This window comes from Hippocampus bargibanti, linkage group LG15, assembly GCF_051943395.1.
Source record: "Hippocampus bargibanti isolate YZ-2025 linkage group LG15, ASM5194339v1, whole genome shotgun sequence".
Taxonomy (NCBI): Eukaryota; Metazoa; Chordata; class Actinopteri; order Syngnathiformes; family Syngnathidae; genus Hippocampus; species Hippocampus bargibanti.
The window spans coordinates 10,841,442-10,859,294 of record NC_142748.1 but is presented as its reverse complement, the minus strand read 5'-3'; the positions used below and the strand labels follow the sequence as shown (position 1 = coordinate 10,859,294).

The window sequence follows — 17,853 nt, the reverse complement described above, 5'->3', positions numbered from 1 at the left end:
CTATTTTGTGTTTATGATCTGAAACAAATGGCTGCATTTGTATTTTTATTTCATTGTTAAAATGAGTAACAATTAAAAAAATATCAAAAGGTACTTCAATTGCTCTGGCTTGACAACACGGTCCCACAGAGAAGCCAAATTGCCTCTTAGTGCGTTTTTAGCACATTATAAGCTCCAAATCATGAGCCAATTGGCTCCATAAGTGCTTTCGCGAGGCTACATTGTTTTCCGAACAGCAGCAATGAAAAGTTTCAAGCTGCCCCAAGACTCACGCATGAACCCAGGTAGACGGCGGTCCAAGCCACAGAGAAGGATATGAACGAGGACCCGTAGGAACGTCTCGCTCCTGCTGAGGAGGGAGCGGCAGGAGAGGGCAGGTCGCCAACCTTTTCCTTCAAGAAGGATCCGAAACGCGCCATTTTGGAAAAGACTCGAATGTCGGCGAGGAGGGGTCGACCTCCCGTTGCAACCACGGCTGCCTGGAACCAAGATGAGTTTACCCTACAGATCAGAGGGCCACCAACATCCCCCTACAGAGAAGTTCACGGCATCAGACATGCATTCGAACATATACTGAGGACAAGCTTGTTGCGAAGAGGAATATTTCTCGCCCAAAGCGAAAGAAGGCCAAAAAAGGGGACTTCTAAAAGAACTGCACCTGTTGAAGGTCTAAAGAAGAGGTGCAAACATTCTCCTGATCGAATGCGGCACTCCCGCAACTGACGACCACGGTTTCAAGATCTCTGAGAGAGGCACCTTTCTCAACGCCTGCAGAGAGGACACAAATTCCAGGGCCTTCGAATCCAAGTCCAAGCTCCGTACAAATTTTACATGCCAACGACATCCTCACTTGAATATTCGTTTGCCTGTCCCCAGCCAGCCGTCCAGCACCGGGTGCCCAAAGGTATGGATACGGCACCGCTGAGGTCCAAGCACACAGGCTGGACGTAATCACCGAAGCGGACGTTTTCCCTTAGCTGCAGCACGGCGACGTTGGAACCTTGCAGTTGGCTTACAACGATAATGACAATAGCTGAAGAGAGTTGGAATTCCTCCACGCCGTTGACAAGTTTTTGTCCCAGATATGCAGTCCAGTCACTGGCATTTAGAGCGGGGCTGCACGCAGCACAGAACGAAAGCATTGGAGGGCAAACCCGAATCCAAGTAGATCAGGGGGTCTGAAATGGAGTACATACCTTAAGAAGCATTCAGCAGAAGTGAGGACAAAACTTGAAGCGATGAGAGTTCCCGCGCAGGCGTACGCCCCGTTTTTGTGGAGACTGACCACCCAGGGCCACATTCCGCCCGTGACCAATCCGCGGTCACCTCTGACGCGATCGTTCAAAGGTGCAATGCCGCACACGCCACCTAAAGGAGGCAAACAAAGAGTGAATGAACGACACAGGTAGTGAGGAAAGACCATGGGTGAAGACTTGACAGTAAAAGATGGTCACCGGTGGAATTTGGGAGCGTTGGGCTTGGCGTTTTTGAGATGGGCTCTGGATCTTCTGAAGGAGAAACCTCAAGAGGGGTTAGAGGGCAAGTGTAGTTGCTGTCAACGTCCAGCCCGCCGGAGTTGAACGGCACAAAACCCGGTTCATCCGCGCCCACGTGGGAGCTGATCCACGACTGGTAGCGGGACACTCTGGAGTAGACTCCGGGCAGATCAGGTCGCGCGCAACCAAAGCCAAAACTGCTGATTCCCGACTGGATCCAGACACCATCCTGCTCGCTCACCATTGGACCTCCAGGGTTGCCCTGGTGTTGTGCAGAGGAATCGTGATACTTTTCAAACGTGCAAAACTACTTTCAGAACCAGGGGGGGATGAGAAGAAATTTTCTACCCGACAGAAGTCTCTCTCACGTTGCAGGGCCCCCACACAGATCATATTGTCTGTGACCGACCTGCCTCTTCTCTGGCAGTTGCACTGTCTGTTTCCCAGAACCGGGACTTGCACTTCTTTTAGCATGATAGGGAAGGGGAGGGACTCTACAAAGTGGAAAAGGATTAGATATACGTGGTAAATTTGGAAAAATATTATTTTATCACTGGTAACGGGCCCTACCTCCATCCTGAATTCTTTCCCAACCAGTGACCCAGCTTTGAGTACCACTGTTGAACACACTGCCGGTAGCGGCAAGGCACACGGGTCTGATGTAGTCTGAGAAGGTGACTGGCGAGGAGAGTCTGAGCAGAGCGACGTCATTGTCGTGGCTGGAGCGGTTGTGGTTTGGATGCAAAATGATGATGGCGACGGTCTTGGTCACTTCATTTGGGGTGTTCGCTAGCAGGTTCTGATGGCCAAGAGAAACCTCCCATCCAAAGGTACTTGTGCTGCACCCAGAATGCCAAAGGTTAGCTTGTCAAAGCAGAAGAAATTGGGAGAGGTAGTCAAAGTTCTGGTGATTCACCTGGAAAAGCAGTGGGCGGCAGACATCACCCACTCTCTGTTTATGAGTGAGCCGTCACAAATGTGGTGACCAAAAATCTGCAGGTCAGCCTGCCAGGGCCAAATTCCCTCTCCAGCATCTTCGCTTCCAACAATCTTTGTGCTGAGCGGTGAGCTGCCGCACACTGCCAAATGATAACTCATTAGAATCCAACACCAAAACATTTTAACTGGCCTCAAGTCATGTCACACTGAAGACAAAGTCAAAGATCTTTTGAACAACAAAACAACATTGTCAACCTCTGTCATATACTTAAATGACATGTGAAATGTGTTGTTGTCATGTCAACATAGATTGCTGCGCAACGCACATTCTGCACTGGGCACGACAACAGGAGGTGGTAGAGGACAAGAGTAGTTGCTGTCGGCATCCGGACCACTGGAGTCAAAGTGCACAAAGCCCAGCTTATCGGCGCCCGTGTGAGAGCTGATCCACGACTGGTAGCGGGAGACTCTGGTGTAAACCCCCGGGTCATTTGGCCCAGGGCAGCCAGATCCAACTCTGATGATTCCAGACTGGATCCAGATGCCATCGTGCTCACTCACCATCGGACCTCCCGAGTCTCCCTGGGAGAAAATGTGTGTTAAAAATATTTTGAACAATCAAACAGGAAAGGATAGGCAGTCTACCAGACAGGTGTCTTTGACTCCCTCTGTAAAACCAGCGCAGATGATGTTGTCTGTGACTAAATCCACTCCGATGAGGCAGCTGCACTGTCTGTTTCCCAGAACTGGGACTTCCACTTGTTGCAGCGCTCCAGGGAAAGGAATAGGCACTGAACAAAACAATGGCAGTGCATCAGGGATACGTTTGATTGCAAAATGTCTCTTAGATTCAACGCCTCACCTCCGTCCCGGACTGTCCCCCAACCAGTGATCCAGCTGCGAGTAGCATTGTTGAACACGCTGCCATCGGCGGCCAGGCACACGGGTCTGATGTAGTCTGAGAACGTGACTGGCGAGGAGAGTCTGAGGAGCGCGATGTCATTGTCCAGGGTGAAACTGTTGAAGTCCGGATGCAAAATGATGCTGGCGACAGTCTTGGTCACTTCGTTTGAGTCGTTTCCTTGCAGATTCCGACGACCGAGAGAAACCGACCATCCAAAGGTACTCGTGCTGCAAAGTGTCAAAAGTTCACTGGTCAAAGCAGAAGAAAAGGGTACGCATTCACATTAGGATGACTAACCTGGAGAAGCAATGGGCGGCAGACATCACCCAACCTCTGTTAATGAGTGAACCGCCACAAACATGAACAGTAAAAATTTGCACGCTGGCCTGCCAGGGCCAAATCCCTTCAGAAGCATTTAGACCTCCGAATAGCTTTGAGTTCACTGTTTGGTTGCCGCACACTGTAAAACACACAAAAGCATGAAAACTCAAGTCCATTTCTATGTGTAATATGCTGAAAATGTCAAATCACATCTACATGCATGACGCAATGGGAATTGAGACGCACATTCAGGACTAGACACTTCGGTGACGGCTGCAGCCGTTGTTAAAGTGCCATGTGATCCTTCAGTAACAGGAAGAGTCGTGCCGGAACAAGTGTAGTTTCCATCCGAGTCCATCCCACCGGAGCTGAACTGGACAAAGCCCGGCTTCTCTGAGCCTACGTGGGAGTTGATCCACGACTGGTAGCGGGACACTCTGGTATAAACCCCTGGGTTGTTGGGCCGAGTACAACCGAATCCAAAACTGATGATTCCGGACTGGATCCAGATGTTATCCTGCTGGCTCACCATCGGACCCCCCGAGTCGCCCTTGGAACAGCAAGAGGAAAGGTCAGATAAAAAATGATTTCTACTCTTGATCACCGAGCGGGTGGATAAAAACGAAAGAATACTCTACCAGACAGGTGCCTTTCCCTCCTTCTAGAAAACCAGCACAGATCATGTTTTTGGTGACTAAACCCGTTCCGTTTAGGCAGTTGCATTGCCTGTTTCCCAGAACTGGGACTTGCACTTCTTGTAGAGTTCCAGGGAAGGGCAAGGATGCTAAATAATCCGCCAATCAGGTACGTTTCATCAACAAATGTGCTGTGTAATGTCGCCGAGAAAGTCCCTTGTCTAAGTGGGAAAGGACCTCACCTTTGCTCTGAATAGTTCCCCAACCAGTGACCCAGCTGCGAGTCCCATTGTTGAACACACTGCTGTCGGCAGCCAGGCACACGGGCCTGACGTAGTCAGAGAACGTCACCGGCGAGGAGAGTCTGAGCAGAGCGATGTCATTGTCCAAGGTGAAGATATCAAAGCCTGGATGTAAAATGATGGCATCCACATTTCTGGAGACTTTGTTTGAATTCTTTCCCTTCAGGTTCTGCAGACCAAGAGAGACCGACCATCCACGGGTGCTTGTGCTACGGAGAGAATCCCAACGGGTGTTAAAAGGTGAAAGTAGAAGACATGGAGATGGTTTCAATGATGCACCTGGAGAAGCACTGGGCAGCAGACAGGACCCACTCTCTGTTTATGAGTGAACCTCCACAAACATGGATCCCAAAATTCTCCAGACTCGCCTGCCAGGGCCAACTTCCTTCTTGAGCATCTCCCCCCCTGGCCATCTTTGTCCGCTGTAGTGGGATGCCACAACCATCGCTCGATATGCTGGTTACGGGATCTGTGCTCGGAGCGGGACCTTCAGTAACTGGAGGAGGTAGACCAGGACAAGTGTAGCCGATATCAGCATCCGTTCCGCTGGATCCGACGTGCACAAAGCCCGGTTGATCGGAGCCGGCGTGGGCGTTGATCCACGACTGGTATCGGGACACTCTCACATAAACACCCGGACTGTTTGGCTGAGCACATCCAAAGCCAAAACTCACAATACCAGACTGGATCCAGACATCAGCCCGCTCACTCACCATTGGACCTCCCGAGTCCCCCTGAGGATGTCGAGAGCAATCGTCTCCTATTGCGTCATCGCCGACTTTCAACGGGAAAGCGGCGGCGGCCTACCTGACAAGCGTCTTTCCCTCCTTGTGGAAAACCGGCGCAGATCATATTGTCAGTGATCAAACCCACTCCGTTTAAGCAGTTACATTGTCTGTTTCCCACAACGGGGACATTAACTTCTTGTAGCGGTGCGCGGAAGGGAAGAGCCACTGGACAAGACGTTGGCAACATATCAGCGTAATTTCTTGCAACCTTTTATGAAGGAAAAGGGAATTTCACCACAGGTTCAGGGACTCACCTCCACTCTGGACTGTCCCCCAACCAGTGACCCAGCTTTGAGTACCACTGTTGAACACACTGCCGTCGGCGGCCAGGCACACGGGTCTGATGTAGTCCGAGAATGCGACTGGCGAGGAGAGTCTGAGCAGAGCGATGTCATTGTCCAGGGTAAAAATGTTGAAGCCCGGATGCAAAACGATGGTGGCGAGGGTCTTGGTCACTTCATTTGGGTTGCTCGCATGTAGATTCTGACGACCCAGAGAAACTTCCCAGCCAACTGCATTTGGGCTACAGCCAGAATGCCAAAGGTTAGTCGGTCAAAGCAGAAGAAATTGGAGAGGTGGTCAAAGTTCTGGTGACGGACCTGGAGAAGCAGTGGGCGGCAGACATCACCCACTCTCTGTTAATGAGCGAACCGCCACAAACGTGAGTGGCAAAAATCTGCACACTAGCCTGCCAGGGCCAACTTCCCTCTCCAGCATCTTCGCCGCCGACAATCTTTGTTCTGAGCGGTGGGCGACCGCACACTGCCAAACGAGAAACAGTTTGACAGGTAATGACTCAGACACACCCAAACGTGTTTTTGACAACAGAAAAGATGTCCGCTTGTCAAGTTGCTGGGGTTCCAGTGGAACGCACATTCAGCACTGGGCAGATCTTCAAGAGGCGGTTGAGGACAAGAGTATTTGCTGTCGGTGTCCGGCCCTCTGGAGTCAAAGTGCACAAAGCCGGGCTGATCGTAACCGATGCGAGAACCGATCCAGGACTGGTAGCGGGACACTCTGGTGTAAACCCCCGGGTGGTTTGCCTGAGCACAGCCAAATCCAAAACTCACGATTCCGGACTGGATCCAGATGCCACCTTGCTCACTCATCATCGGACCTCCTGAGTCTCCCTGAGAACATGGATGGCGAGGACTCGTCCGTCACGACGTCGTTTCAGATTGGAAAAACCAAGGGGAAAATGGTCTACCTGACAAGTATCTTTTCCCCCTTCTAGAAAGCCAGCACAGATCATGTTGTCCGTGACTGAACCTTCTCCGTTGGCGCAGTTACACTGTCTGTTTCCCAGAACTGGGACTTGCACTTCTCGTAGCGTTTTTGGGGAAGGGAGAGGCACTGAAACGCACAGCAAAAGTAGGAAAGGTATTTTCAACAAACACCATTGCTATTTTTTTTTCTTTTTTCGCACAAGTACCGCACCTCCCTGCTGGACTGTTCCCCAACCGGTGACCCAGCTCTCGGTACCGTTGTTAAACACGCTGGTGTCAGCCGCCAGACACACCGGTCTGACGTAGGCGTTGAATTCAATTGCAGATGAGAGTCGAAGCAGAGCAATGTCATTGTCGAAATTTTGGTTGTCAAATAAAGGATGGAGAATGATTTCGGCAACAGGCTGGGCCACTTCGTTTGGTTCGATGCCTTCCAGGTTTCTACGACCGAGAGAAACTGACCACCCGGCGGTATTTGTGCTGTGAACAGTGGAGGTGAGATAGTCAAAATGGAGGAAATTGGAATGTTTTCATATTGGGGTGACCCACCTGGAGAAGCAATGGGCAGCGGACAGTACCCATTCACTGTTGATGAGAGTACCTCCACAAACATGGCTACCAAATGTTTGCACGCTAGCTTGCCAGGGCCAACTTCCGTCTGATACAATGTCTCCCCCAATTATCTTGTTCGTCTGTGATGGTATTCCACACACTGCAAACACACCATTTTATTTAAAAAATACAGTTGATGTATACTGAATGTGCCAATGCGATGGTGCTGGCAGTGCAAGACTAGTCGGAAACGTTCTGGATGCTCCAACTCTATTTTGCCAGTAGGATGGTGATCGCAACGCACATTCGGCACTTGACAGGATGGGCACGACATAGTCGGCTGCAGCCAGTCCTTCGGGAAGAGGAGGAGGCAGACCGAGACAATTGTAGTTGCTGTCCGCGTCCATCCCACCGGAGCTGAACTGGACAAAGCCCAGCTTCTCGGAGCCCACGTGGGAGTTGATCCACGAATGGTAGCTGGACACTCTGGTATGAACCCCTGGGTTGTTTGGCCGAGCACAGCCGAATCCGAGTCTGACGATTCCAGATTGGATCCAGATGCCATCCTGCTGGCTCACCATCGGACCTCCGGCGTCGCCCTGAGGATGCCGTGAAGTATTGTTTGTAATTGTGTCACTGCTGTTTATGCAACAGCAACGCTTGTCAGGTAGCCCACCTGACAAGCGTCGTTGCCTCCCTCTGGAAAACCAGTGCAGATGATATTGTCTGTGACTAAATCCACTCCAATGAGGCAGCTGCACCGTCTGTTTCCCAGAATCGGGACTTCCACTTCTTGCAGCACTCCAGGAAAAGGAATAGGCACTAAACAAGACAACGGCAGTGGTTCAGATTGTTTGATTCCTAAATTTATCTTAGATTCAGTATATCACCTCCGTCCCGGACTGTCCCCCAACCAGTGATCCAGCTGCGAGTAGCATTGCTGAACACGCTGCTGTCGGCGGCCAAGCACACGGGTCTGATGGAGTCTGAGAACGTGACTGGCGAGGAGAGTCTGAGCAGAGCGATGTCATTGTCCAGGGTGAAAGTGTTGAATCCCGGATGCAAAATGATGCTGGCGACAGTCTTGGTCACTTCGTTTGAGTTGTTTCCTTGCAGGTTCCGACGACCGAGAGAAACAGACCATCTGAAGGTACTTGTGCTGCGGGGTAAAATCGGCCGAGGTTAGACGGTGGTAACGGAAAAGGGGTTTTGCAAGTTGGGGCGACCCACTCGTAGAAACAGTGGGCAGCAGACAAAACCCAATCCTTGTTTATGAGGGAACCACCGCAAACATGGCTGCCAAAATTCTGCAGACTAGCCTGCCAGGGCCAACTTCCTTCCTGGGCATCCCCGCCACCGATAATCGTGGTGTTCAGTGGTGGGCTGCCACACACTATGAAAAACAGATTCCGAAGAATCCATCAAGGGAATGTTGGAAGGGCTCAGACTAATCCTTGGATCGAAATGCGAGCTTACCATCCGTCTGAGCGTGTGACACTGAGGAAACACAGAAACACAAAAATCATTCCTTGGCCAAAACAGGTCGGTTGACAGAAAATAGCTCAACACTCCTTTGAGTGACTTCCTTTTCTGAAAAACAGTACAGTACAATGATTTTGTCGGCGGGTAATCCCATCCAAGAATATATATATTAAAAAAAAAAATCACAATTTTGACATGGGCCAAAATGCCATTGTTTCCAATAATAAACTCATGGCCTTTATAAATTGGTGTGTGGTCTCTCATCCAGAAATGTAAGAGAAAATAACATACTTTTTGAATATTTCAAATACATATTATATACGTGAATATTTCGAGGCACAAAGTGAGGCAGAATTTCAGGGTGACTTACTTGCAGTGAAAAAGGCGAGAAGAGCCAACGCGTTGAGTCGTTGCCTCCAAGCCATTGTGGAAAATGCACAAATCTTTGCATGTTTCTCCGTAATTAAGCTCGAGTGGGTCCCCGTCACCTGTTAGGAGGCGAGCCCCTCCCACATGCACAACCGTCCCACGCCATTATAACGACTTGCCTTATGATCGCCGCTTCCTCTCGAGTGAATACTGCAAATACTTGACATCTCACACAGTTGACAAACAACATTTTTGGGAAAGCGATGTTTCTGCCCAGAATACTTGGTTTTGAACATGGATTTTTTTTACCCAATTTTCAATTTAATAAAAAAAATCAAATAACCAAATTGTTAAATAACTCTCATAAATAACACTGACCTACCCGATAGATGTAAAAGTTAGTTGCTAAAGTTTACTTGCATACAAATACAAATACTGTATACAAACGAGACAATGGTGATACCAAAATGACCTTTTGGGATTTGTCGCCATTTTGAGGACCTTTTATGGAAGTGGCACAAAATGGAGAATTGCGTGTGTGTGTGTGTGTGTGTGCATGAGCGTATTTTAGATTTTTTTTTCACTGCCGTTCATCTGCTGTGACTTTTAAGATTATTTTTGCTTCTAATTAGTTTTGAGTCTTGTCACGAGACACACCAACATCTGTCCACTTTATTATTCAGCACTATATTATCAATTGTACGAGGACAGGCTACAATTATATTAAAAACAGCTGATTAAAAACCAAAAAAGTGAGCTGAATCTTGTTTTTCGTGGAGAAAAAAAAAGTCTCAGCTTGGGTCTTCAAAGCAGTCACACCGGAGTTGCTGCTTTGGGCCAATCGGGGAGAAGGAGACACAAGTGTGTGTGTGTGTGTGTGTGTGAGGGGAGGGGTGATTTTTTTTTTTGAATATTGGTAATTATTAGCCTGCCTTCTCCTTCTTCCCTTGGATGGCGCTCCTTCGCTTGAGGTTGATGTACATCAAGGCAATGTTGACCACGTATGTTGACACGCAGACCATGCAAAAATCTCCCAAGACAAAAGCCAGAATGGAAGCGAGGTAGAGCGAGCCGGCCACCGACACCCACGAGGACATCACCAAGAACAGAGCGGCCTTTTTGGACACACTTAGACCTGTGAGGAAAAACACACACACACACACACACACGACTCAAGTAAGAATTATTTTTCTGTGTTTGTGTCTCACATTAATGATGTTTTCAATTACAAAATTAAGTACTTTTCCAGCATGACAATAAAACAACAACAAAAAGACTCCTCCTTACCTTAGATTTAAGCCAATTAAAAGCTTGGATATGATTGTGATGCATCATCACTCAATGAATAAAGTTATACATTTTTTTTCAAGAAAAAAAGGTGAATTATAATAACCCCCTATAAGAAATGTATTTTTGGGGAAAAAAGTTCACTTATCACAGTGTGGTTGCTCTCTCGGAGTGACATATTTGTTTGCTCTTTTTCAGCTACAGCACAGAGCATATCAAAAATAATGAAAGGGTATAAGATTCACTTGCTTCCAAACTATTGTGCAGTGAGTAAGGGTGGAATCCAGACCAACATTCCGGCTTTTGCTTTTTTTTTTGGTGGGTGGTACTGCGTCTTCCAAGCACACACAGTACACAGTGTATTTGCAATCTGTCATGAGGAGAAAGCAAACGAACCCAGGCCAAGCTGCAGCGTGTAAAATAGGATTCCAAGAATACTGTTGGGCTGGTTCAGAAGGCTATCTTGGGCAACAAACAACTGAACTAAGCCAAAACCACGTCCCCATCTGTAAAAAGATAAGAGGAACATTGCAATTAGAAATACTGGATGTGAAATACCGCCCACTGGAAAAAAAATTATAACGTAAAAATCAATACAAAGCTAGAGAAGGGGAAGGAAAAACAAACACGGCCAGGAAACGCACATCGGTCAAAACTTTGCAGGAAGCGAAGTGCATTTCACAATTTGGGGTCAACGGACTGCAATGCACTGTCAACAAACGTAAAAAGAGAAGGGGCAGTAGAACGTGGCAGAAAAAGAGGAGTGGACGGATTCCGGCCACCGTGGCATCACTGTGCCCCGTGGGCTTCATCTTTTCACGCAAGAAAAACAACAAACACCTGGATGTGAAAACTTTGGAGCAGCTCACAGACTCTCCCAGGTCGCACATCGCCCTGTAGTCCGGGTCGTGCTCGCGAGACAATTCCACGTGAAGTGCGTAAACGGACAAAATCAAACCAAAGACGCACAAAAGCACCCGAGCTGTCCTCTCCCACTTCGGCATGCCTTGTCCCGCAGCCATTTCTGCATCCACGCGAAATGGACCGTGTCCACACTTTTCTCCAAAGAGGGAAAAAAAGCGTCTAAGAGCGGCGGTCGCTGCCGGGGCGATATTCCTATTGGACAGACTGTCGTGACATGGCATGGCATTTGATTGGCTTCCCACAGGCCAATCATAAAGTCGCGACGGCTATTTTTTAATAACTTTCAGCGTTCTCCCCGACACGGACGAATTCAGCCCGTGTTGACGCGATGCTTCGGAAAAATAACTCAACTTTTTTTTAGCAATGTGCGACGGACTGTTGTAGTTTACGTCGTAAATTCCACCGGCCGCGTCGCAAAAACGATGCAAATGCGAACGCCTCAAACCCGCAAGTTTATATTTGTCCGGCAGGGGGCGGTCGTACAAACTGATGGCTGGCGACCGCCGTGAAATGACACAGTAGAAGAAAAACAAGATGAGGAAACGCCAAACAAAAACAAGACGCGGACATGTTACCCAAGCGTTGAAAAGACTCAATTAAGTGACTTTTCGGTGAGTTTGCAAGGTGAACGACAGTGACGTGAGCTGATACGTGCTTGCGCGGTTGCTTACGTGACGTCAAAAATGACAGAGACTTACATTTTTTTGTCGTCGACAAGGCTACGCCCCTGCAACGAGCGACGGGGAGGTACTGTAGTGTCGGAAGACGCAGTACGATGCAGTCTTTGGATTGTTGCTGAGCGTTGCGATCGTACTTGACTTGCTCGAATCGGAATTTTAGTTGACAGAGTGCGTCGTGTGTAAATGATGTTTGCAGATGACATTGTGGTCTGTAGCGAGAACAGGGAAAAGGTGGGGGAGAAACTAGAGATGTGGAGGTATGCCATGGAAAGGAGAGGACTGAAGATAGTCGCAGCAAGATGGAATATGTGTGTGTGAATGAGAGGGATCCAAGTGCAAGAGTGATGCTTACAGGGGGAAGAGATAAAGAAGGAGGAGGATTTTAAGTACTTGGGGTCAACTGTCCAGAGCAGTGGAGAGTGTGGAAAAGAGGTGAAGAAGCGTGTCCAGGCAGGCTGGAACGACTGGAGAAAAATGTCTGGTGTGATGTGTGATAGAAGGGTTTTATGTTTGGGCTGGAGACAGTGCCACTGAAGAAAAGACAAAAATGAGTATATCAGAGGGACAACTCATATTAGAGGCTTTGGAGAGAAAGTCAGATTGAGATGGTTTGGACATGTCCAGGGGAGAGACTAAATCAGGAGAAGGATGCTGATGCTTGCCAGGCAGGAGGCCGAGAGGAAGACCAAAGAGGTTTATGGATGTTGTCAAAGAGGACATGAAGGTAGCTGGTGTGAGAGAAGAGGATGCACAAAACCGGGTTAGATGGAGGACATTGATTCGCTGTGGCGACCCCTGCTGGGAAAAGCCAAAAGGAAAATAAGAAGAAGTCGTATGTAAACAATCATCAGCAGGTCATTTGATGGAGCAATGTTGCTGAACTTGTTATCGAAAGAGCCAAGGAGAGGACTGAGGCACCTATTTTACATTTGGAAACATCTAACGACAAAGCACCCAAATCAAAAGGTCACAAAGTATCCATCCTGAAAAAATGACCATCAAGTCCCAATTTTCTTACACATTCTGTCATACATACCTCTTGTCCGATAAGGACTCTCCGCCCACAGCAACCATTGAGCCATCCAAAACAATGCATGTCCTTTTGTATTTTACCTTTGCTCAGATTGCATCCCTCCCATTTCCATAGAGATATGTCATCTGAAGCGCATGGGGACGGTCAAAAGTGTCAACCCGCGGCCGCGACGCCTGCAAGAATGACGGCGGGAGAAGGCGGCGAGAACCAGCACGCTGTCAGATCGAAGAGCGGCAATACCAACACCAGCACAACTGCCAAAAACTTGGCGTTGCTCAAAAAACATTCACTGGATGTCAAGTTTGACGTGGGCGAGGAGTACGATGTCATTGAAACCATCGGTACCGGTGCCTATGGCGTCGTGTCATCTGCCAGGAGACGAGATAACGGTGCGGCTTATTTCACATGAAATCACCATTTTTTTTTTGTGCACAGAAAACGCCCCATTTATTGCAGTTGATGGGTTTGGTCAAGCCCATATTTGCATTAAACACATTTCAACTCATAACTTTTCAGTTTTACCGAAGTCTGCTCTGCATTTATTCTTTGACTAGCACAGTTCCATAACAGAGTGATTGCTTCAAGCGGTTTGTCACTCCCAGTGGAAAATTACTGTCAAAGCAGCACATCAAGCCAATGAATTCATCTTTGTATCCATAAACATTCCAATTGTCAATGACAACATAGCTTACAAAATGAATGTCAAATAATATATTCTCTCTGTGAAACATGACCATCACTCAGACTTAGAATGGGACCGCCTACCAAATTCACACTCTTGATTTTTAATGAATGGATTTGACAGCATACAAGGGAAGAGGTCAACTTCATTGACCACAAACTCTTCAGTGATAGCGCTTCACTGTACTTACGCTTTGGTGTGCTCAATGTCCCCTCAGGCCAGCAGGTGGCAATAAAGAAGATCTCCAATGCCTTTGAGGTGGTGACAAACGCCAAGCGCACCTTGAGGGAACTGAAAATTCTCAAGCACTTCAAACATGACAACATCATCGCCATCAAAGACATCCTGCAGCCTAACCTTCCTCACTCGGCCTTCAAGTCTGTGTACGTCCTGTTATTTGGGAGATAAATGCGTGAAATTGCAATGCCGGCATTGGTTGACAGTGAGTGGCGATGCCTCAGGTGCTTGCAGTGTTCAGTTTCAGTTAGCAGTTTTCAAAACACGGCACATCAAAACTGCTTCCCTGTCATAATGCTTGTAATAAAGGTTTTACTAAAATGGTCCGAGCATTAGCTTGGGCGTCTGCAATCAAAACATGTTCTTCTAGTCTCATGCTGTGAGTTAAAAAAAAAAAAAGCCTGCGGAGATCTTGGTCAGCAAAGTCATCCTTGTCCATGTGCAACACATTCGGACTTTCCGCCATTGGATCACTCCTCTCCCTTCCTGTGCAGGTACGTGGTACTGGACCTCATGGAGAGCGACTTGCACCAAATCATCCACTCAGGCCAAGCGCTGACGCCGGAGCACACGCGCTACTTCCTGTACCAGCTTCTGCGCGGTCTCAAGTACGTGCACTCGGCCAACGTCATCCACCGAGACCTCAAGCCCTCCAACTTGCTGGTGAATGAGAACTGCGAGCTGAAAATCGGCGACTTTGGCATGGCCAGGGGTCTGAGCTCCCACCCCGAGGAATCGCACTCCTTCATGACGGAATACGTGGCGACCCGATGGTACCGGGCTCCTGAGCTGCTCCTGTCCCTCAATCACTACACGTTGGCCATCGACATGTGGTCTGTGGGCTGCATCTTTGCCGAAATGTTGGGGCGGAAGCAGCTTTTTCCTGGCAAGCACTACGTCCACCAGCTCCAGCTCATCTTGTCCGTCCTGGGCACCCCTCCCAAGGGACTCATCGGCACCATCCGAGCAGACAGGGTGCGTTCCTACGTTCAGAGTCTTCCGTCCCAATCGGCGGTGCCGTTCACCAAACTGTATCCCAGAGCCGAGCCGGGGGCTTTGGACCTGCTGGCGTCCATGCTCCGCTTCGACCCACGTGAGCGAATCGGCGTGACTCAAGCACTGGAACACGCGTACCTGGCCAAGTACCACGATCCTGACGACGAGCCCATCTGCGTGCCGGCCTTTGACTTTGAATTTGACAAGCTTCCCATGAGCAAGGAGCAGATCAAGGAGGAAATTCTCATGGAGATCCAGGATTTTCATCGCAGCAAGCAGTGCTCGCGTCCGAGGCTTCAGTTCAGGCCTTTGGTGAAGGCCAACGGCGAATCCACGGGGGTTCCCGGCGAACACAACCAGAAAACCTCACAAACGATAGACACAGAGTCAACGTGGCGACGAGGGCCGTCCGAGGTCAACCAGACGTTCCCGAATCCAATGGACACGTGCAGCAAGGATGTCGTCAATTTACCTCGGCTGGCCAAAAGCGAAAGCGGGCCGCTCGACGTGGACATGCCCAGCGCCAACTCGGACAGTGGGCAGCCAGAGACCATCGATCTAACCACGCCCGTGTCCGCTCAGGATGCTGAACCGATGCGGGGCACCGAGGGGCAGGACAGCCGGCCTACGTCCAGCCCGGTCCGAATCCTGAGCCAGTCTTCATCCTCCAGTACGGTGCCTTCTTTGTCGCTGTCAGCCGCCCAAGCTCAGTCGCTGTCCCACAGCCTCTCGCAGTCCCTGGCAACCAACCACAAACTTCCCCAAGGTGCCTCTGAGGGGCCCAGGAGAGACGGGGCCATATCAGAAGACACCAAAGCGGCCCTGAAAGCCGCTTTGTTCCGAAATAAAGCCAGGGGCGGTAGGTTTGTGAGTTTGTTGTTTCATTCCGGCTCCAAAAATTATGTTCTTGTCAAATTCATCTTTGGTAAATATTCCAACACGTATTGCATTTGAGTCCAGCCGGGTTTAATTTGGAAAATGTAGCAGGCAACAAACGACTTGGATCTGGGTGATAATTGCTCGTCATTTCCATGGCAGACGGAGTTGTGACCTCACTGGGGACAGAAGCGGTCCCCGGAGGAGGTGGAACGTTGTCGGCCGTTTCCACTCCAGAGTCGCGACGTCCCGTCACCGCACAGGAGCGCCAGCGAGAGCGCGAGGAGAAGAGGAGGAAGAGGCAGGAACGAGCCAGGGAGCGGGAGAAGAAACTCAAGGAGAAGGAGCGGCGAGAGGGAAGGCGCGGGGACTCGCTGGGCGGGGTCCTGCTGAGTGACAACGACAAAAGCCTCTTGCAACGCTGGACAAAGATGATGGACAGCCGCAATGACAGATCCCACACGCCTAACGGTGAAGGAGGGAGGCCGAGGGACCTCAACGCCAACGCCGCTACGGGTGACAACGCACAAGGGCCTGCCAATAACGCACCCAAAAAGGAACCGAAGTTTCCATCCCGCGGGCAGCTCATCTCTCAAGTCCCAGCCAATCCGTCCGGTTTGCTCCAGCCTCCCGGGAAAATCCAGCAGGTGCTCTTGTCAACGAGTCAGAAGAAAGCGTCCGAGATCGTCCTCGCCGCCAGAGACTGCGTGGACCTGATGGCCGTCTCTGGACCCTTTGTGAAGAACGATGCGCTCAAAGCTCCCGACGAGAGCGGCGGCCTCAGCGGCTTTGGCTGCTTCGGACATTGGAGTGGACAGCAATTAGGAACCGGGCCAAAATCACACAAGACGACGCCGCAGCAGAACTTTCTTCAGACACAAAGTCAAGCTTTGCCCGACTCTGTGACGCAGATGCTCCCACTGGAGACTTTTTTAAGCCAAGGTCCGACTACACTTGGCACAGACGTCAGCGGAGATCACCTCAACCATCACGTCATCCCCTTGGCCGCTAAGGTCGTCGGGCCCAGGGAGAAGCTGTGCCCCACTGGAGGGGGCAAATTGGGGCCACAGGCCACAAACTCCACCTGCGAGGTCTTAGGACTCCCCTCGCGCACTCATCCCAGTTTGGGGTTCGCAGATACGGGAGAACAGGGCCCCTCCGTCGCCCCTGACATCCACACAGTAACACTCCAGTTGTCCAAGTCTCAGGTGCGCCAAAGTCCAGGGGTGTCTTCGGGTGACCGCCGCGACCGATTGATTTCAGAAGGCGTCATTGAGGTGTGGGGGGTTCAATTTTGTGTTGTTGGTCTCAGGTTGAGGACGTGTTGCCACCGGTGTTCTCAGTCACCCCCAAAGGCAGCGGGGCAGGCTACGGCGTGGGCTTCGACCTGGACGATCTTCTCACGCAGTCGCTCACAGAGCTTCAACACTGCGACCGAGACAGGTGAGTTCTTGCTGACCTTTGGGATTTGGGGCGTTTGGCGAAATTGGCACAAAAATGCCACTTGGTTCAGAAAACATCCAGTGGAATTCCATTTTCGGGTTATGGTGCACTTGCAAGTTCACACCGCGTCATTGAGGTTTTCCACACGCTAACACGACGGCCATTTTGTCTTTTCCTACGCCAGTTACGACTCTGCGCCGCTGTCGGCTTCTCTGTTATCCGATTGGAGCGAGGTTCACCGAATGACTCCGGCCGACCTGGAATCACTGCAACAGGAGCTCCAGCTGGGGTCTCCCATGATCCTCACCGATTCCATTCCACCCGACGCTTGACCGAGTGCCGGCCCATATTTGAATGTAAAAAGAGTCCATTTCTGACTGCATTTATTTAAGTTTTTGGAACGGCATTACTAAGCAACTTATTTTTACACTTTGGCCTTATGACAGAAAATAAACTGCCAGTCTGTGAATGTTATTGATTAATGTCTTTTTCATGGAAAATGTTTTTTTTCTTCAACGCACCATACACAAAATGTGTCTCCTATATTAGCCATAACAAGTCTTATTTGGATTTGGGAGTATTTAAAAATAATAATTATGAGCCTTTCTGATTCTGATTTAAGGCTTGAGGGTTTTTAACTTTAGACCACAATTCCTTTGAAATGTTTTTAGTATTGAAATG

The 17,853-nt window shown here is 49.5% G+C and overlaps 3 protein-coding genes across 3 annotated transcripts; 1 reads left to right on the top strand and 2 right to left on the bottom strand.

Annotated features, from left to right (window-relative positions):
- Positions 1-32: 32 nt before the first annotated feature.
- Positions 33-9,552, bottom strand: LOC148887839 (uncharacterized). The gene is made up of 29 exons (XM_089015599.1): positions 9,016-9,552; positions 8,640-8,660; positions 8,394-8,556; positions 8,054-8,322; positions 7,840-7,985; positions 7,468-7,762; positions 7,161-7,323; positions 6,823-7,091; positions 6,593-6,738; positions 6,260-6,515; positions 5,985-6,147; positions 5,640-5,908; positions 5,405-5,550; positions 4,877-5,331; positions 4,538-4,806; positions 4,299-4,444; positions 3,907-4,210; positions 3,637-3,799; positions 3,298-3,566; positions 3,081-3,226; positions 2,762-3,017; positions 2,413-2,575; positions 2,067-2,335; positions 1,845-1,990; positions 1,455-1,758; positions 1,197-1,368; positions 851-1,116; positions 659-768; positions 33-530 (listed from the first exon to the last, which is right to left on the bottom strand). The coding sequence occupies exons 1-29, from the start codon at positions 9,068-9,070 to the stop codon at positions 252-254; spliced, it is 6,078 nt and encodes a 2,025-aa protein (XP_088871725.1). The 5' UTR covers positions 9,071-9,552; the 3' UTR covers positions 33-251.
- Positions 9,553-9,670: 118 nt separating this feature from the next.
- Positions 9,671-11,589, bottom strand: vkorc1 (vitamin K epoxide reductase complex, subunit 1). Its single transcript, XM_089015588.1, has 3 exons — positions 11,142-11,589; positions 10,698-10,807; positions 9,671-10,149 (listed from the first exon to the last, which is right to left on the bottom strand). Exons 1-3 carry the CDS (start codon positions 11,444-11,446, stop codon positions 9,938-9,940), a joined length of 627 nt encoding a protein of 208 aa, XP_088871714.1. The 5' UTR covers positions 11,447-11,589; the 3' UTR covers positions 9,671-9,937.
- A 49-nt stretch (positions 11,590-11,638) lies between these two features.
- Positions 11,639-17,742, top strand: mapk7 (mitogen-activated protein kinase 7). Its single transcript, XM_089015528.1, has 7 exons — positions 11,639-11,836; positions 13,053-13,327; positions 13,838-14,003; positions 14,352-15,712; positions 15,892-16,937; positions 17,042-17,172; positions 17,357-17,742. Exons 2-7 carry the CDS (start codon positions 13,057-13,059, stop codon positions 17,502-17,504), a joined length of 3,123 nt encoding a protein of 1,040 aa, XP_088871654.1. The 5' UTR covers positions 11,639-11,836; positions 13,053-13,056; the 3' UTR covers positions 17,505-17,742.
- The last annotated feature ends 111 nt before the right edge of the window (positions 17,743-17,853 follow it).

What these genes read in the sequence shown, in the direction of transcription:
- vkorc1 (XM_089015588.1), bottom strand. Translation starts at nt 11,446, where the DNA reads ATGCCATGTCACGACAGTCTGTCCAATAGGAATATCGCCCCGGCAGCG. An exon ending in TCCAAAGTTTTCACATCCAG is followed by an intron (nt 10,808 to 11,141) that starts GTGTTTGTTGTT and finishes ATCTTTTTACAG; the next exon opens with ATGGGGACGTGGTTTTGGCT. An exon ending in CACGCTGCAGCTTGGCCTGG is followed by an intron (nt 10,150 to 10,697) that starts GTTCGTTTGCTT and finishes TTTTCCTCACAG; the next exon opens with GTCTAAGTGTGTCCAAAAAG.
- LOC148887839 (XM_089015599.1), bottom strand. Translation starts at nt 9,070, where the DNA reads ATGGCTTGGAGGCAACGACTCAACGCGTTGGCTCTTCTCGCCTTTTTC. An exon ending in TCTCGCCTTTTTCACTGCAA is followed by an intron (nt 8,661 to 9,015) that starts GTAAGTCACCCT and finishes GTGTTTCCTCAG; the next exon opens with TGTCACACGCTCAGACGGAT. An exon ending in GGGGACAGTCCGGGACGGAG is followed by an intron (nt 7,986 to 8,053) that starts GTGATATACTGA and finishes TGTCTTGTTTAG; the next exon opens with TGCCTATTCCTTTTCCTGGA.
- mapk7 (XM_089015528.1), top strand. Translation starts at nt 13,057, where the DNA reads ATGTCATCTGAAGCGCATGGGGACGGTCAAAAGTGTCAACCCGCGGCC. An exon ending in TGCCAGGAGACGAGATAACG is followed by an intron (nt 13,328 to 13,837) that starts GTGCGGCTTATT and finishes ATGTCCCCTCAG; the next exon opens with GCCAGCAGGTGGCAATAAAG. An exon ending in CCGAAATAAAGCCAGGGGCG is followed by an intron (nt 15,713 to 15,891) that starts GTAGGTTTGTGA and finishes TTTCCATGGCAG; the next exon opens with ACGGAGTTGTGACCTCACTG.